This window comes from Plecotus auritus (assembly GCF_963455305.1).
Source record: "Plecotus auritus genome assembly, chromosome: 5".
NCBI lineage: Eukaryota > Metazoa > Chordata > Mammalia > Chiroptera > Vespertilionidae > Plecotus > Plecotus auritus.
In genome coordinates, this window is record NC_137776.1 from 176,073,104 (window position 1) to 176,097,955 (window position 24,852).

The following is a 24,852-nucleotide window of genomic DNA, read 5'->3' on the forward strand; positions in this document are numbered from 1 at the left end:
TGCCACACGGAGGCAGCGGCAATGTGAGGGCACGTCTCTGAGGCACGAGCAAGGCAGAGACCATCAGAATGGTCACATCCCAAAGGGAGGCAGACGAAATGCAGCCAGAGTATAGCCAGTGGGAGGTGACAGTGAGAGGACAGCAATGACAGGAATAGCAAACTCCAACAGCCCAAGAAGATAGGTCCTATTACTGGCCCATTTTAGAGATGAGGAAACTGAGGTCCAGAGAGGCTAGATCACTTGTTCAAAGTGACACAGCTATGGAATAGCAGGGCTGGGATCTGAATCCAGGCAGTCTGACTCCAGTGCCCGCTCTCTTGGCTATGACTGGACACTGAATACAGGGACAGGACTACAAGCCTGGGTCTCTTCAAGGGCTCAGGAGAACCCTGCCTGATGCACAAGTGGGAGTGGCATGACTGATGCTGCGGACTGGTTCTGCTTGTGCATGCTTGGTGGCTGCAATACCCAGCCTGTCTCCATCTTCAGTCTCCCTCCCTTCGGAGGAGTCCAGCAGATGACCTTTAGGAATCTAGGGCTTGTAATTAAGAGCACAATGGTTGGGGGGAAAGACTGGAGCTTTAAAAGTGCTGGAACATCCCTGGACATTAGAGCATCCACCCTCGCACCAAAGAGTCATGGGTTCGATTCCCAGTCAAGGGCACATACTTGAGTTGCAGGTTCGATCCCCGGCCGAGGTTGGGGCGCTTGCAGGAGGCAACCAATTAATGTGTCTCTCTCACATCAATGTTTCTCTCTCTCTCTTTCCCTCCTCTCCTCCCTTCCATTCTCTAAAAAAGTCAAAACAGGAAAAAATATCCCCGGGTGAGGATTAACAACAACAACAAAAAGTGCTGGAACCAATCTTTGATTGGAACAATCACGGATGACCCGAGACAAAAAGACCCTGATTCCTGACATTCAGCACTTCATTGCCTCAATGGGAAGACTGAGGCCCAGCACATGCCCAAGGCCCCAGCATCCCCCCACCATTGAGTGACAGCCCATTTCTGACACTCGCCCTAGGGCCCCTGATGGCCTGCTTCCCTGTCTGGCTGCATCTGCTCGTGCATGGCGTGCACTCCCAGCCTGGCCAGCAGCAGGACCTTCCTCCACAGGCTGGAGCTCCTGGCTGCAGCAGGCTGGCCCGAGGCCCAAGCAATGAGCTTGGCACCCTGCCGGGGCCTTAGCCACATGGTTTCTCCACTTCCCCAGGTCAGGCCTCCCTGGGGAACTGAACGCCTCGTACTTTGAGCAGAACAAGGCCCAGGAGAAGACAGAAGCTGGCTCTGGGATGAGACGATAGACATGAAAACAGGGACAGTCCTCGTGGCCACATCCATGGCAAGATGTTGAGGGCTGAGGAGGCCCTACTTCCCCACAGTGTCTACCCAAATGGTCTGTTCCAGAAGGTGGGCTGTAAGGGCAGTGGGAGTGTGCAGCTTGAAGATCTGCAGTCCTGCCAAGGTCTTGAAGGCTCAGCTCCCTGGCCTGAAAAATGGTCAGCCCTGCCCAACTCACCTGGCAGAGTTGGGCTGAAGAAGAGGCCAGATGTTTGTAATCCAGCCCCTGGCAAACTCTAATGTGCCATCACCACATGCTGGTTAGGGTTTGCATCAACAGTGGGAATACTTAATGATCTCTAGGAAGAGCCTGCAGAAGGATCTTGGAGACCTCTTTGCAATGCTTCGATTTTCCAAAGTCGGAAGTTCCCGCGTAAGTCTAACCTGCATCTCAAAGCACCGCGTTCTTTTCAGATGTGCACCCGCATGGAGAGACCGGAGGCCCCCAGCACTCTTTCTCACGATGCTGAGCATGTTTAAACCCGGCCCTTTTGAAATCCACTCGGGAAGACCCCCCAAAAGTGACCCCAGGGAATAAGAAGGAGGTAGGCAGGTAGAGTTCTCACCAGGATTCCAGAGCCACTGGTAGCTCTGGGACAGCTCTCACTCAAGTTGGGGACACTGAGGACCACATCCCCAGCCCACAGCATGACCACAGCTAAAAACTCTCATCTTTGGCCTCAGTTTCCCCACGTGGAAACATGAGATCCCTCTCACTTTGCTCCCTTCTCCCCACAGTCGGAGAACCGGAAAGAGCCCTGAGCTTGAAACCAAAACGACCGAGTTAGAGCCCTGCCCGCCCTGGATGGCGTGTGGCCTTGGGCAAATCCCACTTGTCCTTGAGCCACACACACCAAGGGAGTGGAGGCCAGGGCTGGGCCTTTCCAGCTCTCAGTCCTAGGGTCTGCCTGCCTGACTCACTACACAAGACCCGCCTTGGCAGGCCTGGCCAGAGACCACAAGAGGAGCTGTGAGTGGCGGCTGGCCGGGCCAGGCATTCCAGCCGCTGATGGTGAATTCACAGAGTGTCTGACTACAGGATTCACTGTAGCATCTTCCCAGCCCTGGGGAGAGACCTGTGGCTGAGAGGCAATGCTCGGACCCCAGCCATGCGTGTCCCTGGGCCGTGCCCCGAACAAGCCAGGACAGTCCAGAAGAAACCCCCTAGAGCTCATAGTTCCAGCCAAGTTTGTAACATCTTATACCTGGACCCCTCAGAAACCACAATGCATTTCTCTTTCTAGCAGGTGGGGTGAGGAGAAGATGAGAGCTATAGACTAAGTCTTCCTTTGGAGGTTGAAGATGTGAGCACAGGAGAAGTGATTCTTACTAGCATTCTTACTAGCAAGCAAGAGTCCTGGGTTCGAGTCTTGATTCTGTCACCACCTTATTGTATGACCTTAGGGAGTTCCAGGCCTCTCTAAACTATGCTTATCGGTCTGACAAAGAGGTTGGGCCAGCTCATCACTAAGGTTCCTGCAGCTCTGATGGGATCCGACCTCCACTGTCTCTTTCTCGGCTCCCATTTGAAGACTCTCACATTCTCCTTCCAAACCCAACGCCATGGAGGCCACATGCATGGGCCTGAGGTTTTGCTGGCTGGAGAGAGATGGACTACAGCAAGATCACCGCCAGGCCCGCCAGAAATGAGGCCAGCTGCGATCTGGCATGAGGGAACTCAGCTCATTCCCTTGACATTTCCTCTTGTTAATAAGTGCCTAGAAACTGCCTGGCCCAAGGCTTGGACAAGAGGAAAACCCATTCACAAAAGAATCCCCAACCCCAGCAGCCAGATCAAGGGCTAGGGAGCCCTGGCAACAGGGGATGGCCCGTAAGACCACTCGGGAGAGTGTGGGCTGAGGGCACGGAGGGACTAGAGGCTCAGCAAGGCAGAGACAAAGGCTAAAAGACTGGGTGATACGAAGTCCTATTCCATGCATATTCTATCACAGCCAAAGCAGACCCTGCCTGTTTGGTGGCCATGGCGGCTGGGCTAGCATTCAGGGGCTTTCATAGGCCTCAGGCATAGTGCATGACCATAGGGCGGTTTGACTGGAGGGAAGGGGCTTTCTCCCACCCACACCTGACACCCCAGCGCCAGGGCACAACCCCATCGTGGAGCATGGAATCTGAGGAAGTCAATGGCACGGAGCGAGGAAGCCGGCCTGAGTTAACGGCTACAAGGGTTCAAGTCGGCAAGGCCTTGGAGGTCTTGGGGCCAATGGCGTTGGCTGTGGAAGCCTCTGTTTCCTCACCTGAAAAATCAATCTCACCCCAAAGAATCAGTGGGAGAATCACACGCAGTTCAAATCCCATGCAGGTAACGGGGCCTCAATAAATGTTGCTTTTGAGGGGGTCAGTTTTGGCTACAGTGCTATCCCTACTACCTGGCACACAGTAGGTGCTCAATAAATGTTTGAACTGAGAAATGAGTTGAGAGGCCTCATCTCACTTACAGACCTGGTGCTGCCTTCCCAGCCGTGAGCAGGAGGTTTTCAGCTCCAAGAAAAGAAAGTAAGTTCCAGGAGGAGGCAGACGAAGGGGCTGCTGGGAAGTAGGAAAGGGATGGGGAGGCTGTAGAGGAGGGGGTGGAAGAGGACAGCGGAAGCATGGCTCTGTTGACGGTCCTGGTTGCAGCAGGTGAAGAAGCCACTGGCTGCTGCATTCTAATAGCTCTGACCCCCAGAAGCCACACGATCTTGGCCACGTCATTCACTGGTCTTCTCATCTGTACAGTGGCAATGCCTGGCCCTCTGAAAGGCTCCCAGGATGGAGTCAGAGCAATGCCCCCACGGGGGCTCTGGAGGTGGCCTCGACCTGGAGTGCTCTTCCTCGGATAGCCACAGGGCTCCATTCTTACCTCATTCAGCTTTCTCAAAAAGTGAGGAGGACTTCCCTGACCAATTTCTCCAACAGCCTATACACCAGGTACTCACTGCCCCCCTTCCTACTCTATCTGAATACTCAGCACCATCTGACAATCAATCATGCATTCTTCATTCCCTCAAACAATCATTGTCTGTCCATGAGAATGGGAGCTTTATCTTGTCCACTGCCCAGCACCAAGTACAGTGCCTGGACCATAGTGCACACTCAGAATTCATTGAATGAATACATGAATGAATAAATGAACAAATGAATGAATGAATGATGAATGAAGTAGTCTCCTTGTCCCAGCCACCTGGCTTGAGGAACAGATCCAAATGCCAGCCCAGCCCTCGCAGACTCCACATCGTTGACCGAAGCCAGGAGCATCAGGTGCTGTTCCTTGCTCAGATCGGGGTGTCAGGTGTCAGACCTCAGACACTGAGGGGGCCAGGTCTGAGGGTGAGGTGCTCCTCTGTCAGCTCCTTACAGCCACGACCTGGATCTTGCTTTTCTTTGTATTCCCCGCTTGGCCCCAGAGGACCCAAGTCCATATACTGCCATAGGCAAGGTCAGTGCCTGTGACCATACCATCAACCCCAGAATCACAGACAGCCCCTTCTGGCCATCTGGAGTGCTCCTGGCTCCCTTCCAGCTGACTCTCGAGTTCTAACTCACAATCCCATCACCATCAATCACAAGCAAAGGGAGGTACAGACCCAGAGCTGATGATGGTTCCAAGTCTAGGCCTTACCCTGCAAGGCACAGGCAGGGAGCCTTAAGCCAGCAATGGGGCAGGGCCCGAGAGAAAGATGCCTCAGTTACAGTCCTGGGTCTCCCTCAGCCTAGCCGTGGGACCCTGGACACAACACTCTGCCTCTCGGAGCCTCAGTTTCCCCTTGTGAATAGCAAAGCATTGGGATGAATGACTTTTCTCCAGGCAAAAGTTCGAGGGAATCCACTTCTACAATTTTATCTCCAACCAGTGGGCCTGGGCCATCATGGAGATCAGAGGCCCTGGAGACAAACCGAGTTAGAATCCCGGCTCTGCTGTTGACTCAGTGTGAAACTTCGGACAAATTACTGAATCTCTCTGAGCCTTGGCTTTTTCTTCCTGTCCCACAGATGCCCAAACAAGGGGAAAAACAATTTCCTACCACGATGGAGAATCACAGGCAAAGCTGACAGATTGGGCATTACTGCCGAGCCCCCCTTGTGGTCCACCTGCCCAGCATCCCACTGCCCTCTGGCCTTGTGTGTGCACGGGTGAAACAGGTGACACCAAGACAACACGGAGACTGAGTGTTCTCCGAGTTAGGAGCACCGACACCTGGCCAGGCCAAGATCCCCCAGTCCCAGCAGGTCCCCGAGCACGGACACTAATGACCCAGACAGCAGACCGCCCTGCCCCCACCCACAGACACAGAACTGCATGGCAGAGCAACACACACACACACACACACACACACACACACACACACACACACACACACAGGCTCCCTTCTAGAGTGGACCCAGAGCCCACAGGAGCCCCGCCCCCAGCCCCAGCCAGGAAGCAGCCACTCGTGTTCTGGCAGCAGGACATGAGGCCCAGACAGCCCTACGTGCCGGCCCACACACTCAAAGCACAGCGATGGCTGAGCAGAGAAGCAAGCAGAGAATGTCCAGGCCGCGGATGGACAGGGCAGCATGGCCAGTGGGAGGTCAAGTTCCCCCATAGAGTCTGCGTAATAGACACGGAAAATCTTTACCGGCCTACCCATCTTGCCCCTCTTGCCAGGAACACCAGGCAGGCCCTGTAGAGGAAGAGACAGGGAAGAGGTCAGGACAGGATTCCAGCAGGGGACACCAGCCCCAGAGCACCCACAAGAGGAAGTCACCGAGAGCCTAGCATCCAGACCACATCCACAGTAGATACCAGCTTTGCACAGAGGATGGATGGCCCTTGCACTCCATAGAGTTGGGGTCTGCATGGATCTGAACTGGGGATTTGGCCCCCCAAAGTACCCAATGTTCCTGGTATTCGGCTGGTGCTCGCTAAATGCTCCTTCTGCGTGTCTAAGGTTCTCTTGTTGCTGAGGTTACATTTGAGTTCCCATATATGGGCTCAGGCAGGGAGGGGATGGAGTGGACGGTCCAGAGGCCTGTGGACCGAACAGTCTCTGTCATAATTACTCATCTCTGTGCCAAGAGCAGAGCAGCCACAGGTGATGCCTAAACACATGAGTGTGGCCGAGTCCAGGCCGTGGTTTGCAGACACTTGGTCTGAAATACAAAATGGACCAATTTCTCCTTTGCTGAAAGCCCTTCAGAAGCTCCCAGAGCTCTCAGAGCAGAGGCCCTTTCCAGACCTTGGCCTCTGAGTAACGTATAACGTGGCCCAGGCGCTCCCTCCAGCCTTGTCTCCCCGCTGCCCCACCTTCCCACCTCACACTCAGCGCTTGGACTGGAATGACTCTTAAACTTGCCAAGTTCTCATACGCCCTGACCCTGCACAATCTGGTCCCTATGTCTGGAAGGCACCTGCCTTGCCTTGTCCCTTAGTGGACTCCTGGTATCTCCATAACCATGCAAGAGGCAGAATGGACCGAGAGCACCTGTGGAAAAGGGATTCCACGACTGCTCCAGGCTGGCACCTGGCAGAGGGGTGGGTGGGGTGGGTAAGAGGTAAACAGAGAAAGCATACTCACACGCTCTCCATCCGACCCTGGCAGGCCGAAGAGCCCTGGGAGTCCAATGTAGCCCTAGGAAAGAGCAGGTGGGGGGTCAGAGGGCCGAGTGGTGGGGTGTGGCTGGCCCGACCCATCCCAGCCCCCTCACTGCCCTCCCACGCCTGGCTCTTCTTCCTGGCTGGCGGCAGTGGTGGCTCCGGCGGCTCCTCGACGACATAGGCCTTGAGGCAAGTGTATATGCCCATGGACTGCATGGTGCTGGCTTCCACGATGTAGTCCAAAGGCACATACCCTCACGCCAGGGAAGGGCGCGGGCGCTCTCGGGGGGAGGCCCGCCCCGAGCCGGGGCTCCAGGACCTGCAGGAAGGAAGCTCTCAGCTGGGTTAGATGCTGGAGTGTCACCAGGTCCTCCCCACCCCCAGGGACCCTGCTGGGCACCTGTGGCTTCGATAGTGCCTCCTCCTAGGCCTCAAAGGTGCCCTGACCCCAAAGCTTGCCCTCTGCCTACTTCATAAATACGAGGCCAGTGATGGCAGGGTTGGGAGGGCAGCTGGAATGGCCCGGCTCACCCAGGCTGCTCAGGGCCTTGTGACCCGGGACAGGGTTGAGCTGGAACCAGACCAGCTCTCTCTCTATATATATGTGGCCCCAAGATGCCTCTAGCATGGCAAACACCAAGCAGCCCAGATGCCTGTCTCTTTCCTCCTGACCTCCTGGCAGATTAGGGACCCTGGCAGAACTGAGAAGACCTCTCTGGGTTCAGAGGGACCCTCTGGGGTCACAGCTTGTGGGAACAGCTGGATTAAGGGAGGTCCAACATCATAGGACAGGAGCCTCCTCAGCCCCTGCATATCACCACCATTACTACGATCATCATCATCGTCGTCGTCGTCATCACCACCACGTCCTGGGGAACTTGCCCACCCACCCCCTGCCCACCTCCCAGATGCTCTCCTAACAGCTGCCTGTCAGTTCCTGGGATTAGGGCCGAGACCGTGGCCATAATTAGGGCCTGGGATTAGGGCCCGACTGTGGCTCAGGAGAGGAAGACACCTCACACCAACCTAGCCTGACCTTGAACTGTGTGACCCACATGCTGAGCGTCCTTTGAGAGGCAGCGAGCCCAGCCCTGTGGACCTCTGGTTCCTCATCTTAGCTCCACCTTCACTGTGCAGTGCAAACAAGGGCCACGGGGTCTCTACTGTGAACCCAGTTTCCTTGGAGGTACAGAGAAGGTTCCACCAGTTCATCTCTTCGTCTTCCAAACTCCATTTACTTCCATTCAATTCCCCCAGAACCTTCTCTACAGCCCACAGCTCACCCGGGAGCCTACACCTGGTGGCTCCCCCTAAACACGGCTTGCTTCCAAATTCCTGGTATCTCCATAACCATGCAAGAGGCAGAATGGACATCACGCCCATTGTAAAGATGGGTAAACTGAGACTGCTGGCCAGTCAGGGTTTGCTCCTCCTTGAAGAGGACAATAGATACTTTATCAGCCTCTAGGCCTGGGCAGCATTCACCCATCAGCCACCACTGGCCCCCAAAAGGGTGGTCCCCTCGCCTCAGTCAGGAGCAGGAGAGAAGCCTCTGAGGACTCCAACTGCAGGCAAAGTGGCCTGGCCTTTGTTCCCATCACTTGGGACATGCTGGGCATTGTAGCAGCTGGACTGTGGCCGAGCCCCCAGCTACTCTCTGCTGCCCGGGCTGCCCAGCCGTGGCGCAGGCTTGGCTCAAGAGTCTCCCATCACCAGGCCATCCTGCTGTCCCTCTGCTCTCCAGAGAGCACTCAGGAGGGAAGCTGCAGCCCGACAGTCACTGGGTGGAGGCCTCCCAGCCCTGATCTCTCTCAGGCCCACTGGAGGGACAGGTAATGCCCATCCAGGGCCCCCCTGTATGGCACTTGCCAGGGCCCACTTACCCGGCTGCCTTTGGGACCAGGGTCTCCTACAGGTCCAGGTAACCCCTGAAACATAAAAGACAGAGGGGCAAGGACATATGGAGACAGTCTACTTGCTGCCAACAACCCAGGCCTCAGCTGCTCTCTCTGTAGAATGGGAATGGGTTAGATTTGTGGTCTTCAAACTGAGCCCCAGCTACCTCAGGGTCCCAGGGAAGTGGCTCAAGGGGAGACTGGTGGGGGGAGCCTCTGGAGACCTACCCCCACTGCACCCGGAACTCGTCTCTTCTGTTCTCTCACTGAGCATCCCTGCTCTTGGGGCCTACCCAGGAGGTGCAGCTCCTTAGCCCCCAGCCCCCACCGCTCTCTGCCTGGGGGCCCATGGCCATCTCCACACCACCATGGCCAGAGCTTCCAGAAGCCATATACTGCACCTGCCTGCCAGGGTAACCTTTGGCCCCTGGGCTGCCCTCGGGTCCCGGCCGCCCCTGCAAAGGAATGGAGAGAAACATGAGGAAAGGAGAGACCCTGCCCGGCTCCAGGTCTGAGGGGCAGTGGGGCCCTGGGGCTCACAATGGACAAAGAAAAGGGCGGGAATGTGAGACGAAATGGGAGGAAGGGGAGGAAGGGGAAGCCACCGGCTCCCAAGCCCACCGCTCTGCGAAACCGGTCAGACCAGCTCGGAGGGACAAAACCCCCTGTGCCGGCCGCCCAGGCCTAAGACAGCACTGAGGAGGCCTGGCTGGCCCCCACGCTGGCAGCCGCTGCTGTTTGATTTGGGCCCAGGCAGCCAAAATTCCTGCAAACCCCATGGCGGTGCGTATAATATCCCCTAACATCGCCCGGAACAGGCCAGCTATTCATGGCTCTAACCGAGTGCAGCAGCTCGTGCCAGCGCCAGGCTGGCGTGGACTCCAGCTCTTTCAGGCAGATGTGGCTGGGGGAGAGGTGGGGTGGGGTGGGGTGGAGGCCCCAGCAGGACGGGAGGCTCAGCCGCCTGGCTCTAGGGCTCAGGGCCCAGGGAGGAGGCCAGGGACAGGCAGGGGCTGGAGCACAGGAGCCGGCAGGGTGGGGCTGAGGCCGTGGTCCTCACCTGTTCTCCGGGGTGCCCAGCAGGTCCAGGATAGCCCTTGTATCCCTGTGGGGGAAGAAGCCACATCAGGCTGGGAGACACATCTGGGCCTGTGGATGGCAGCAGCCCAGCCTCCCTACCTGCCTTTTCAGCACCACATGCACCACGGCGGGGATGTAGTATGTGTTCAATAAACACTTGCCGAACGGACCATGTACATCAGGGTTAGCAGGTGCCTAACGTTTTCGTCTCTGCTACGAACAGTTCTTCAACCAGAAGCATCGAGGGACTGTTCACTCCTTGGGCAGGTTTGTGAGCTGAACTGACAGAGTGATGCTGCACCCCAGCCATTCTCTCCAAATCCAGAGAGGGCGAGACCCTCAGAAGCCAGGGTAGAGGGGTTTCTCAACGGGTGGGCGGGCTGATTAGGACCTTCAGGTCTGGGATACGCCCAACCACCCCGTGATGCTGGAACCTTCTGTCAGGACCTGCCCCTTCTCGTGAGCATGAAAAGGTTTCACACACACTGACCAAGTATATTCACCAAAATAGCCACCTGCCTTCCTCCTGTTGGTTCTAGTAACTATTCCAAGGGGACACAGGGCACCCAAATGCCTGATGGAGAAGGAGTCTGGCAACATCCCAGCACCAGCCTTGACCCCCTGTCCCCAGGGTCCAACTGCCAGGGTTCAAGGCCAGGTCTCAGGGTCAAGAGAATCAAAATGAGTGTGTGTTTCAGGCGGCGCTGGGGGTGACCCTCAGTCACTTCATAAGAGTTGGGAGCTCTCCAAAGGGAAACCCAGATGTCCGGCTTCCATCAGCTTAGGGCTGCTGTGCAATGGGAGCAGGGGCTTCCAGGGCAGACAGGGCGGGTGCCCTGCGCTCCATTAGAGCCCTTCACACGGGGAGCCCTGGCCTTGGCTCAGACAGTTCCTCACTCACTGGGCAACTCTGGGTGGGTTACCGCCTTCTTTCTCTGGACCTCACATGAGGGAGTTTGAACTGAGGCCCCTTCTGCTCTGGCATTTGAGATCTGGAGGTGTTGGGGTCCCCCAGAGGGTGCTACACAAGACTGTAAAGTACACACACACACACACACACACGACGCCTGCAGACTCCTTCATGCATGGCTGTTTACCAGGACAGCACCTACATGACCTCCTCTAGCCCTTATAGCAGCCGTAAGTAGAGATTATCACCTCCATTTTACAGAAGAAAAAACGGAGACTCAGAGAACGGAAGCCACTCACCCCAAGTTTCATTGCTAAGGACCAGCAAGTTCACACTCAACCTGTGTCCTTCCGACACCAGAGGCCACACAGAGAACCTTGCAGACATCCCGGGCATGCACACGCACACGCACAAGCGCACACACACACAAATAACTTAGCAGCCCCGCACGCCCCCAGGAAGTGGGACTCTTAATTATAAACAGCAGAGTCGGTCTGACCCAGGAGGCTTGGGGAGTTTACAAGCATTCCTCCTGCACCTACTCATGCCTCAGACTGCTCAGTGATGTGATTGCATCTCAACCCGGGGCCCAGGAGGTGGAGACAACACGGCTGGCTAAGAGTCTTCCACATGGGTGTGCGTGCTTTCCCCGAGAGGGCAAACTGAGGCACAGGCCACAGCTCGTAGCGGGCATGCAGCACGGCTAAGACCCCTTGGGCTCTGCTTCCCTGCGGGCTGGCTGTGTGACCTGGGGCCACTGATGTCACCTCTCTGGTTTCCACTTCTGTAAGCTGGGCTATGCCGGGTGGCTCATGGATTGCATGAACAACGTGTGTAAAGCGCTGAGCACAGTATCTGGCATTAATTCCAGGGCCCGGTAAAGACTGGCTGGTGTTATCATCATGATCTCCCTGTCTCATTTATTCATTAAACCAACACTATCTGAAGTTTTATGGGCCAGTACCGTTCTACACCTGGGGTGCATGAGAATACAACATCCTTTGCTGTAATGGGGTTTACAGTCCAATTAAGGAGATATAAAAATAAGTAAACATAAAGGATAATGTCGGGGGGAGGGGAAAATGGGGAGTAGTTTTCAAGAGTGCAGAGTTGCAGGTTTACAAGCGTTCTGGTGACCGTTGCACAACAATGTGAATATATTTAACGCAATTATAACCTTAAATATGGTTAAGATGCTACATTTTATGTTTTTTTAAAACCATAATTCAGAATAAAACTTTAAAAAGAGATAATGGTGTAGTGACCAGTGCCTTGAAGAAAAATGAACAGGGTAAGAGGACAGAGTGGCGATGTTGGGGAGGGCATGGCTCAGGCGGGCAGGCAGGGAAGCCGCTCTGAGGAGATGAATGAGGTGAGAGCGCTGGACATGGGTCTGGCTCTCAGAGGAAAGGCGTTTCAGGCAGAGGGAACAGCAGGTGCAGAAGCCCTGAGGCAAGAACGCTCGCAGGTGGGTTTGAGGAAGAATGAGGTCCACGTGACTGGAGCAGAATGAGAAAGGGGTGAGAGGTAGAGGGGAAGGAGTGGTCAGCGAAGCAGGAAGCCAGAGCATGTGTGTGTGGGGGGTAATATGATGAGAAACCATGGAGGTGGTTTTATATAATCCATATATATATAATCCATATAATCACCGTTATTATCCTTCTCCATTTGGAGCTTGCAGAGAAGAAAGAAAAAGCAAAACTTCTGCACTGAGCCTCGAGCTCTAGGTTGTGTGACTTGGCACAGGTGATTGCCCTCTCTGAGCCTCACTCTGTCATCCTCTGCCTACTCTGAGGGGTTGCTGCAAAGACCCAGTGCAATAACAGGGCAAAGATCCCAAGAGAAGCATGAAAGGTGCTTCCTCTGAAGCCAAAAGGAACCTTCTGGAAACCAATGCTTTATCAGAGAAGCGCAGCCCGCGTAATCCCAGGAGGAGATTTTAAGTAAACCCTTCCCCTGGGACACAGCTACAAGGAAATGAATGACCATCAGGGACGTGGACCGTGGTCTGCCCTAGGCCTGGCTGGCACTAACGCCTTAAATACATCAGCTCATCAGCTCCTGGACATCATGCCTGGGAGGGAGAAATTACTGTGCACACTTGCCAGATGAGCAAAGTGAGGCTCAGAGAGGCAAAGTGACTTTCCTGGGGCCACACAGCTTCCCAAGGGCAGTGCTAGCCTGTGACTCTAATCGACACACTTACCGAGGCCGGAGGTCCACAGGGCCACCCGGAAAAGACCCCCTTAGACACCCACCTCCCAGGACAGATCACTGCAGCATTGCTGGGCCAGAGGACAGTCACAGAACCCTGGAGTATCTGAGTTGGAAGGGACTAAGGCATCAATTTCACAGCCTCCTTTCTCACTGGGCAGGCTGAGAAACTGCCCCAGAGAGGGCAAGGGATGTGCCCCCCAAGATCCGTTAGCAAGTTACACCAAGCCTGGACTGTGCCCCAGGCTCCGGACCGGCTGGGCTGGGCTTTGTTCAGAAGGCCGCGATTCCCAGACCTGTCCCAAACAGTGGATCCTGAGGGGCCCTGAACTTTGCCATGGATATCCATTTCTCCTGGCTGGATGGGAGCGGCGGACGGAGCACAGCCATGCATGGGGACGGAGTGGGTGGGAGGCCGTATGCTCCCTGAAAGTACCTTGACCGTGTTTACCAAGCTGGGCCAGCTAAATAGCTTCAAATGACAGGGCCCTGGGACCTGCAACAATCTAAACCATTATCTTTTCCAGGGCCCAGCAATTACGGGGCAGGCGCCGACCGCAAGGTGGACCCACGGGCAGTGATTTCCCCACGTGTGAGCGGTGCCTGACCGGCAGAAGGGGAGAGCGGATGCCACAGGATGCTCCAGGGACCACGGAGTCTGCAGGGCCTCCAGCTGCCCGGCAGGCGGGTCTCCACAGGACCCGTGTTTATAATACAGTGCGGTCTATATTTTGATTTGGGAGCCAGATTAATCATTGCTTACAATGCACGAGGAGAAACCAGACATCACCTCACTGTTGCTGCAGACAGTCTCCCTGCCGGCTGGGATGCTATTTGAGCTTTGGGCAGGGAGAGGAGGGGGTCCTGTCCTTGCCCAGGGGTCCTGGGGACCAACATGTTCACCCAGGCTCCACCTCAGCCTGCAGAAGGTCCTGGCTTCTCCTGTAGCGAAGTGGAACTCACCACACTTTACAGCTTAGCATTTCCCTACCACCTCACAGCCCACCCGCCACACGGGGGCAATCAGCAGGACACTTCACAGAAAGAATCAGCAAGGAACAAACATGCCGAGAGGTGGGGGGCCCATGGCATGATGCTGGGCAAGTCCCCGCGCCTCCCGGACCTCCGTTTCCCCTGCTGCTCTCTCAAAGCATCCTGTTGGCTCAGAAATGACAGGATGCTGAAGGTGGGGCTTTTCCAAAAGCACAGTCCACCACGGCACAGCCAGGTCTCCGACACCACATCTGCTCAGTGGGCACTTGAGACATCAGGGCGGGCACAGTTTCTGGAGGGCTCATTCATTCAGCTGTGTTAGGCACTAAGAATACACTGGTGAACCAAACAAACTCACTCCACACCTCCGAGAAGCGGTTCTGAGTATTAAATACACAGTAATACACTCTCTGAGGCTCGGAGAGTGTAGACAGCCCAATAGCAGCAGGCGGCACTGTACATGGAGGTTGGAAGGAAGAGCGGGTTGGAGAGCAGAGGGGAACTGAACCTCAGAAATGGCAGTGGGCGTGGGCCCCGAGGCCCACAGCAGCCCCACAGCAGGGAAGCCTCAAGAACGGTCCCGGTAGGGACTCTGCATGGAACTGGGGGTGCTACGTGCAGGGAGAGCGGTAGGTCTGCAGAAAGGCAGGAGGCCGCCTCTGGCAGCCTCAATCACACTCCCCCAAAGCATTCCCAGATGGCCCGTCTGCCCTCCCATTTATTACAGCTTCTCACAGATGGTGGTCAACTCCGGTGGCAGACGGAGGGCTCATGGGCAGGGTGAGGGCTGTAGGGGGGCGCCCGGAGGAAGGAGTGCCAGAGGGCATGTAGGGTTGGATGGAGTGAGGATTTCTCCTCAGCAGGTGCCCCAGTACCGCTGCCCTGTGGGCTGGCTCAGGGCTGGGGTGGCACAGCAGGCCTGTGCTCTGTAGGACATTTAACAGCATCGCTGGCTTCTACTCATTAGAAGCTCGTAGCAACCCCCTCCCAGCTGTGATGACCAAAAATGTCTCCAGACATTGCTAACTGTTCCCTGGGGTGCAAAATCGCCCCCGGTTGAGAAGCACTCATCCACAGAAGAGAAGGGAGGAGGGTCAGACTAGGGACAGCACGGGACTCCGCCCTCCCAGGGTGCAGGTGGTGTTCTGGTGACCTTCAGCGCTTCTCCTTCAAGGTCATCGGGATCATTCACTCACTCGTTTAACAAATAGGGATGCAGTGCCTCCCACGTGCCAACCCCGTGTTAGGTCCCGGGGATGTAACAGCTCACGGAACCCTCCCAACCAGCCTAGGAAGCAACCGAGGCTCCGTGCAGTGAGGCCACGTGCCCAAGCTCACCCTCAGGAAAGGGACAGAGCTGGCTTCCATCCAGGTGTCTGACGTGGTCCATGCACCTGTCCAGCTCTCGGGAATCGGCTCAGCAAAGCTCCTCAGCAAGCATCGCCAGTGGATGCAGAGAAACACGCCTCCGGCGGGAGCCTCTTTTACTTGGTGGGCCCACTCTTATTTGAGAAGTGGTTTCATTCCACGTAGGGGAGGGAGGAAGGGCCTGAGGGTCAGAGACCTAGGTTCAAATCCCAGCTCTGCCGCTTAGTGACCCTGATGGTTTAATTTCCATTAAACCATTAACTCTGTTTTGGCTGCACCTGAGAAGCTTGTGCCAGGGTCCCACTCAGACCAGGAGAACCAGGATCCCTGTGGTGGGCGAGGTCCCCAGGGGTTCTAATGCAGGGTGCGGCTGGGAAGCACTGCTCCTCGAGGCCTCTCGATGATCTCAATGCATTCAATGCCACTGCTGGCACATGGCCTGGTATACAGGTACATGTTTGCTGAATGAATGACTGGTGGAGTGAATGATTGGTGGAATGAATGAATGAGTGAATGAGCAAAGGAATGAATGAACGCATATGAATAAATGAATGAACAAAGGAATGAATGAACACATATGAATGAATGAATGAATGAATGAATGAATGAGACGTAGTTGGGCCTTGGGTTCCTCAGCTCTAAAGAGGCATAATACTGCCTTAGCTCTTGGAGGCTATTTTGAGGGAACAATGTGATGAGGAACAGTAATTCTTCATGCCACCTCTACTTTGCCACACTATTTAATATGGGAGCCCTCCCAACCCACGCTCCTCTCTCTGTCTGTTTCATCTCATAGGCCTTTTCATCTTCTAACACACCTTATATTTTTACTGGTTTTTCTTTTCATTGTCTGCCTTCCCCCACAAGAATAAAAGCTCTGGGGGACAAGAATTTTGTCTATTTATTCAGCTCAGTGCCTGGCATTCAATCAATTCTGTCGAATAAAAGAATGAATAGGATTCTTGGTGTCACTCTGAGGTGACACCGAGATTCAACATGCTGATGGGCAAAGAGCATGCTGACCTCCCCCTTTACTCCGGACGTCTGCTTTCTCCCACGTGAGATGAAGGAGAAAAGCCCCCAACAGGACCAGACAAAGTGGCCACATTTGTGACCAAAGATACTTGTGGAGGAGAAACTACCTACAAACAGTGATGATCCCAGGCAGTTGCCCACCCTGTCTGTCTGTCCTCCTTCCCCACCCTGGGGACCCGAGCTCCCCCATTCCCTGCCTACCACCCTCCGTGAGCAGGTGACACAGGGTTGCCACACACCAAACTCCTCTCTGTTTGCCTGGGCTGGCCCAGGGGTGCAAATGGCTTTGCCAAATAGTTTTTTCACCACATGGAAGCTCTTCCTTAATTTACAAAAGACACCCCTCCCTGCTCAGGTGAGCTGGTCCATCTTGATTGGGGGCTCTTGGCCTCGCTGGACATCTGCCGAGAGCAGGGAGCCCTGGAGCCCAGGCAGGAGCCGGGCCGTCTGCTTTCCCATCTCCTGCCACCTCTGCTAGACTCCCACCGCCATGCAGAGTGAGACCACCACGGGCTGCTTTATGAGCCAGGACTGGAAGGAGACTTTCCACTCACACCTCATCCATCAGAAAGCGCTGGAGCCCGAGGGGAAGTGAGTGGGGAGAGGGAGTCCCCCTGTGTTCTCTGAGCCAGAAAATTCCATGTTTCCCCAGCTCACAGCCAGCCAGGGTAGAAGCTTAAGACATGGGTATCTATGCCGATGTATCTACTGGAAAACCCATCAGCAGTGGGAGATTTCCCTGCAAAAAAGCAGTTGACCCTTGGCCTGCATTGTCCTCCTCCTGTTTCCTGGACACCTACTATGTGCAGTCCCATGCTAGGCTCAGTAGGGAAGGTGACAAACGAGATTTGCACGACCCGGTTGATAAGGCTGGACGGGGTAAAAATAACTAAGCTAAGATGGGCCAGGGGTCCCTGAGCAGAGTGGAGGCTCCTGGCCTGAAGGCTGGGGCCCCCGGGGGCGCTTCCTGGAGGGGGCACAGCTAGAGTTGAGTCTGAAGGATGAGGGATCCTGGCTGGGAAGCTGGGGAGAAATCCAGGGACACTGTGAGCCAGGGACCCACCATCTAGGAAAACGGTAGACTTTCCTGAGAGGGCATTTAGAGAAGTAATGCCCCCAGCTTGGCTGAAGCAGGGACAAGGTTGGGAGCAGCATGACAACAGCTCAGAAGGCACAGAGCACGCATTGCCTTCACAGAGCATCTGCGTTCCCTGCAGCATACCAGGGAGGGACGAAGGTTAGACTCAGAGAGATTCTAGACTTGCCCAAGGTCACACAGCTGGGAGACAGTGTAGCAGGAATAGATCCCAGGTCTGACAGACCCCAGAGTCCACTCTCCCAATTTCTCTGCTGCAGGCCGACAGCCCCAGGCAGTAGGGGGTCAAGGGAGAGGGGGTTATTGCGGCTATCCAGGTGGGAGGCAGCTGAGGCTGGGGAGGTAATACGCAGGCCTAAGGCCACTCAGCAGGTTGGAGGTGGAGCCCTGGGCCAATGCAGACCCTCCTGGCTCTGACAATATTCCTCCCACCACCTGGGTATTCCTCAGAAAGGCCTCCCAGGAATAGCTGCAGCCCTAGAGGAAGGACAGCGAACCAGGGCCACTTCCTGTCACACCTCACTAACCATGGTTAGGGGAAGCCGATTCCAAGCCAAGGTGCTGCCCGCCCCAGGCAAGCACAGACCCGGGCAAACCTCTCTCACCTCCCGCCAATGTTCCCTGTGCCCAGGGAGCTAGGCTGGGGCTAAGAGAGGCAGGCGGGGATGGGGGGGGGCGGGGGGTTGAGGGCAGGTGTTCCCAGCTCCTGCCAGATGACCCTGCTTGCTGGGAAGCCCCCTGAGCAAGGCAAAGCATCGAAAACGAGGTGTACCTTTCGTCCAAGAGGTCCTGGATTCCCAGGGAGCCCGGGCAAGCCCATGTCGCCCTGCAAAACAGAGACAAGGGGTGAGCTGGGGGGATGGGAGCAGAGATGTGTGTTAAGTCAAAGTGTGAGCGCTCACGGCCCGTTGTTGGTAAACAGGACTCAAGGAGGCCCGGAGGCCTCAGGAGAGACTGGGGGCCTCTGAGCGGAGGGAGGGCAGCCCAGTGGGCAGGATGTCCAGCCCCTCTCCACACAACCCAGTCACTCCATTCAATCTACAGTGTGTCCCCCAAAATGCAGACGTACTTTAACAGCTGAGAGCTCAGCTGTATCTTAATAAGCACTGCCTTTATCATTATTCAAAGTGTGTGTATACATTTTGGGGGGAAACCCTATATTTCCTATAGTGGACTTTGGTATAGAATACCATGTGGGAAATAGGTCCTATGCTAAGTATTTGAGAATCACTGCCCCAGGGGGCATGTAATTCATCGGCCCCAATCCAATCGGCTCTCTCTCTCTCTCTCTCTCTCTCTCTCTCTCTCTCTCTCTCTCTCTCTCTCTCTGCGTTCCTCATCCTTGCCGGGCATGATGGTCACCGGAGGAGGCATTTCTGCCACCACGAGACCCGAGAACAGACAACCCAGGAGCAAGAGACAAGACCTGGTACCAATCCGGCTCAGCACCCGGCCGCTGTGTGAGCGCCAGCAGCCGCCTGCCTCCGGGGCCTCTGTTTCCTCATCTGCAAGCTGGGCCCACCTGCCCTGGCTTATCAGGTTCCAGCGAGGAGCGGATGGGAGTGCATGTGAACATCTACACCCGGTGTAATGAATGAAGAAAACGCATCAGCAAGGATGTGAAGGGATAAGCCTCCTGTCACTCGGGGAAATCAAAGGGAGCGGCCACTTGTATGTGCCCAAGCACAGGAGGCCAGGGTGGGAAGCAGGGTCCTGCCTGTCAGGAGGGCTCCTAGGCTGAGTCCAGGGGAAGGCAGACAGACTGGTGTGTTCCATCCAGGATTTGGAGCTCTGAGATGCTGGGGTGGGGGGGGGTCTTACCTGGAGTTCTGGGTTCCCCTGTTCCCAAGTGCCCTGCACTCCCTCCAGGTCCCTTGGTTAGTGGACGGGTGGATACACCAGGGAAGAATGCTTGTGCTTTCTCTTCCATGGGGAAACCTCTGGTCTCATCGCCCTTCTAAGTTAAGGAGCCCTGACCCCCTGGCCCGTTCCCTTCCCACCGCCTAGAGCACACACCTGTCTATTAACCTCGGAGAGGACTTTGAATGTCTTTCGGAAGCTTCCTGGGCATGTGCAACCAAGAAGCTAATGGATGCCGAGGGACACCTAGAAGGCCCTACAGAAAGCCATGCAGGGTTTTAGGCAAAAGGACATTCACCAAGAATGTCCTTGGGGAAATCTGTGGGTTTTGTTGGCTGCAACCCCAGAATACAATAGGAAATGGCTCTGGGTTTGGTGTGGGGAAAGGCGGAAGGACCTCACGGTGAAAACCAAACCAGCATTGACCTTTCCAGACTTGTCCGGCAGCAGCCCAGGAGGGCTCCCCCCAGGGCCCGGCGGTTTCCCTGCTGCTCACTCCCCCTTCCCTGAGCTTGGGGTCCCTCCAAACCTACCTTTGTCCCATCGTGGGCCTTTCCTGGTGAGAGCCCCGGGTCCCCTTTCTGTCCCTGAAACAAAAACAATTCCGCGGATGTCTCCCACACGCTACTCTAAGCCCTGTCCCCCGCTTAAACACCCTCCCATCCACCCTCACCCACACGCTCCATTACTCCAGACTCTAACACCTCCCATAGCTCCCCACTGATTGCGTGATGACAAAGCCCAAGTCTTGTGTCCTCTGGTCCCAATCATCCTACCCAGATGTGACTCTCCTTCACCAGCCAAACACACAGACAGGGTCGTCTCTGCCTTCCCCAGACCACAGCCCATTCCTCAGCCATGCTCTGCACTTCCCAGCGGCCAGGCCCTCGCCCAGGTGGCCTCTCCCACCTAGGAAACCCTGCCACAGGCCTCATTAGCGAAACATAAACATTCTTCAAGATGCAGCTTGAGTGCGTCTTCCTCAGTCTGGGCCTGCGTACGGGTCACACGACCTTGTACCTGAGAATTGCTAGGAATGCCTCCCAGGTGGTCCCCCTGGGCTCTCAGAGAGCTTCTGAGACACAGACAAGAAGCGCCCCTGGTTCCATTTCCAGTTCGCCTCCTCAGCACTCTAATTATCCAGGGCGGTGCCGTAATACCCACTTGCATCTGTGCATAGCCCTTCAGAGTTCGCCATATCCCTCACCTCACTAGATTCTAACGCTAGCCCAATGCAGTGAGCAGGGGAAGTGTTATCACCCCCATAACATATTCGGGAAAATGGAGGCCAAGAGAGAAGAAAGAGACAGGCCAGGCCCCAGGATGAGGTGCTGGCCTGCTAAGGTGAGAACCCTGAAGATGAGTTAGAACAGGTAGTATTTCAGGGAGAAACAGACCAGCAGCGGGTCCTCCGTCAGAGACAAGCACCCTTTGTGTTGAGCATCTGGGAGTGTCCCCATTGCAGAGTCTGGCTCCCGAGAGCATGGGGCTCAGAGAAAGGGCCCCGGGCCAGTGCACCAGCTGTGTCTCCTACAGGCTGGAAAGAGCGCTCCTGGCTGTGGGCCCGCTCATTTGGCCCAACCTGGCTAAATTACTCAGCAAACAGCCCTTTGGAAAGTCGGTCCACCCTGATGTCACCTTCCAAGAGCCCCTGAGCCTGTCCCTCACCCTCACTCCCACGCTCCCGCTCCCAGCTGGACCCTGAGTCAGAAGTCCTGGGGTGAAGCCAGGGTCTCACAGTGGGAACTCAGGCAAGTCACTTCACTTCTCTAGGCCGTCTCCTCACCTTTAAAATGGGGGCTGCGCAGCGCGCGCACGCGCGCGCACACACACACACACACACACACACACACACACACAGAGGCATGCACACACAGCACACACACATGCACAAGGGCACACACGGCTGCACACTCATATATGCACACGCATGCACTCAGATGCATGCACACAGTTACACGAAGGCTCATGCATGCCCACAGGCTTGTGCACACATGCTCACACACCTACACACAGGTACATGTATGTGCACTTGGCACTTGCACACACCCTCACATGTGCACATGGGTGCATGCACATACACACACTTGTACACACGCACGTACACCTGCCGGCTTTCCAGGTTTCTTGGCAAGGAGCCAGTGAGATAATGAATGTGACACATGGGAGGGGTGGTTTGGCCAAGTTCAATTAATTCCCATGTGGTTCTGTTCTTTGTCAGAACCCAGACCTTCCAAATTCTGACTCAATCACTCTTCTCAAGAAATCATTGCATTCCAGACTGGATAGGGCTCTACAGAGGGAAGGGAGCAGCCTTCTACTGCCCACCCACTCTGTGCCCAACACTGCCAGGCCCCCCTATGCAGCAGCTCCATTAGTCCTCTTCACACCCACCCTGTGATGCAACTCAGAAGCAGAACCAGGGTCAGAGAGGCTGAGTCACAGCCTGGGGTGACACGCAGGTAAGAGGCAAGGTCTTACTAGGTCTGACTCATCCCCCGTCTGTCTGAGTTTTCAGCTCTTGTTTATAAATGGGAAGCCTGGGTACTTCTCCCACACCCTTCAGCTGCCCCAGGCTGAAGGGCAGCCCCTCCCTGCTAGGACCCCAAGTCTCTGTTCACCTGGGCCCCTCCAGTCACTTCTGCAGAACCTGCCCTCTGGGATCTCACACGGCGGCTGCCCCTCACTGACACTCTCCCACCCTCTGCTGCTCACAAGCCCGACTCCACTACCTTTTATGTCCATGATGCAAGGCCAGGCCCAGGGCTCCCTGGGTTTCCAATGGCCAAAAAAGGGCAGTTCCTCTCCCCACCCGCCCTTGCCCACCTCAGTCTACAGCTGGTAAAGGAGCTGGGCTGGAAAAGCTTTCCGAGTGGCCTCCATGTATCCTACTCTGTCATTTTATAAAAGGGGAAACTGAGGCCCAAAGAGATGATAACCCTGCTCTCTTGCCGGGGGCTCTTGCCTGGGGGCATTTTAGTTATGGATGGGATTCTCTGTGGGTTGTCAGCAGCAGCACAGCGCTTGGGATGTAATCCTGGCCTGAGGACAGCATCCACAGGTACTGATCCTTACGGACCATCTACTGTGAGCCAAGTCCGGCAATGACTGCAGGGAACACCACAGTGGGGGACGAGACACAGGGATCGCCCATGGGACACTCTTGAGGGAGAAGCCAGAGAGACGGGTAATGGTAATAATAAGCCTAGCATCTACCGAATACAGGTCTAAGCTCTCCACACATAAATCTATGCGTTGGCAACTACCCCTCTCCCGATTTCACAGAGGAGGAAACTAAGGCACAGAGAAGGTAAGTGACTTGTCTAAGGTCACACAATCAGTAAGTGGGACTTAGACGCAGGCACCCTGGTTTCAGAGCTCACGCTCTTAACATTTCAATGTTCTGCAGATAACAAGTGGAGTCCAGGAGGAAGTTGAGAACTGAGGGGTAAATCCCTAACTGGAGTTACAGCTAAGCTAAGGCAGGAGGAAGACAAGGGAGTGGGGGGGTGCGGCCAATGAAGTTAAAGCTCAAGAGATGCTCCAGGCACCTTGGTCAGGGGAAGGTGTGACTTCCATGATGGAAAAGGCTATACATCTTCCCAGCCACACGCCTGCAAATTCCCCAGGAAGAGATATAAGGATTCTGTAAACGTTAATTCATTGTTTACACTCCGGTGAGGACAGGAACCTGGTCACCAAAGCCTGCTCTCCAGCCCCAGAGCCTGTGTGACCTTGGACAAACTCCTTTGCTTCTCTGTGTAGGGAACTGCCTGGGCTTGTGAACAGAGCCTTGAACAACTAGAAGATGGATGGGAAGGCATACTGTAAATGCTCCAAACATAGTAGGAATGGGAACTATGTTGAGCTCCTGTCCTCTGGGTAGGGTGGGAGGTGAAGAGATCTGATCTAGCCCCAGGCCTGGAACCTCCTCTGAAGATTCACTGGACTTTCTGCTATCACTACTACTATTGCGTGTGTTTAGAAGTTCTGACCAATGCAATAAAGCAGGAAAAGCAAATAAGACTACTAACCTTTGAGGAAAAGGAGACAAAAATATTTCCTTCTTTGCAAAAAAAAAAAAAAAAAAAAAGATAAGTGCCTGTCTAGAAAAACCTAGGCGAACTAACTGAAATACTGTTAGAATTAATAAGATAATTCAGTAAAGAGCATGTTTATAAAATAAACAGAGTACAAAAATACAAATGTCAACAGTTCTCTTCAATAGCTGAGAGCCAAGCTAGAAAATATAATGAGGAAAATATTCCATTCATAACAACAACAAAATATAAAATTTCCAACTATAAACTTAATAAGAATTATGCAGGGCTTATGCAATAAAAACAATAAAAGTTACTAAGAGACATTTAAAAAACTCAACTAAATGGGAAGACTTAATATTTTAAAGATGTTGATTCTTCATAAATTAATATGCACATTTAATACAATTCCAATAAAACCCCAAGAGGGTTTTATAAGGAAATTATTAAGATGAGCATACTAAAGTACATCTGACAGAATAAATAGCCAGAAATATTTTAAAAGAACAGGGGCGGGAAGACACACAGTATAAAGATAGTAAATGTCATAATATAAAATAGTACTTGAACTAACATAAAAAATATAAATAGCAATGAAACATACTTCAATGGACTGAAATAGACTCTGATCTATCATACAGTAATCAGTGGAGGAAAGTTTATTTAATAAATGGTTAACTATTGGAGGGAAAATAAAGTTAGAGCCCTACCTCATATTGTCCCCTTATTGAAAATTAATTCCAGATGGTTTAAACTTTTTTAGTACAAATGATATTATGAAATGACTAGAAATATAAGTGAGTACCTATCTGATCTTAGGATGGGAAAGAAATGTGTAAGTATAAAAATAAATAACCATACATTTCACATATGGATGGAGCCCTCTCCAAACCGACATGTTTTAAGTTCCTAATCAGTGTTAGCGATTATTGTTAGTAAAAAATATATATATATATATTAGGTAACACTTCGATTTGTGAAAATCATCATGAATACTCTTAGCAGGCAAACAGTAAATTAGAAAATATTTATAAGGTAGATGAACTCTTAACAACCTTAATATATAAACATAAATAATTTTTACAAACCCTGAGTAGCCTTTGCAAACCTCATCTGATCAAACCTTTGCTGCAAACCTTTGCATGGCTTCCTGCTGCTCTTTGGATAAAGTCCAAAAGTCTTACCACCACCTACGGGCCTGCTGCCCTCCGCAGCCTTCTCCTGCCCCTTTGCCTAGTTACCTGCAGCACTTCAGACCTCGGTTCAACGTTCCCATCCTCTGGGAAGACCTGTCTCACCTCCCAGACCAGACAGGGATATTCCTGAGCAAACCTGGCCATTCAAAACAGCTGCTGATCTCAGCATCCTGGTGTACCCCATGCCCTGGGAGACCTGAGGCTGCTACAAAGCAGAAGTCTTCCAAGGAGGTCCCTTCTGGAG

At 54.1% G+C, this 24,852-nt stretch overlaps 1 protein-coding gene across 3 annotated transcripts in view; it reads right to left on the bottom strand.

Annotated features, from left to right (window-relative positions):
• The window catches only part of COL27A1 (collagen type XXVII alpha 1 chain), a 127,286-nt gene that overhangs the window by 76,603 nt on the left and 25,831 nt on the right, over positions 1 to 24,852 (bottom strand). For all 3 annotated transcript variants that reach the window (XM_080669168.1, XM_080669169.1, XM_080669167.1), the window contains exons 6-12: positions 19,906 to 19,959; positions 18,285 to 18,338; positions 9,877 to 9,921; positions 9,218 to 9,271; positions 8,805 to 8,849; positions 6,902 to 6,955; positions 5,963 to 6,007 (exon numbers count right to left, since the gene is read on the bottom strand). In XM_080669168.1, the coding sequence (XP_080525294.1) occupies positions 5,963 to 6,007; positions 6,902 to 6,955; positions 8,805 to 8,849; positions 9,218 to 9,271; positions 9,877 to 9,921; positions 18,285 to 18,338; positions 19,906 to 19,959 (351 nt within the window). The remainder of the gene's footprint in view (positions 1 to 5,962; positions 6,008 to 6,901; positions 6,956 to 8,804; positions 8,850 to 9,217; positions 9,272 to 9,876; positions 9,922 to 18,284; positions 18,339 to 19,905; positions 19,960 to 24,852) is intronic.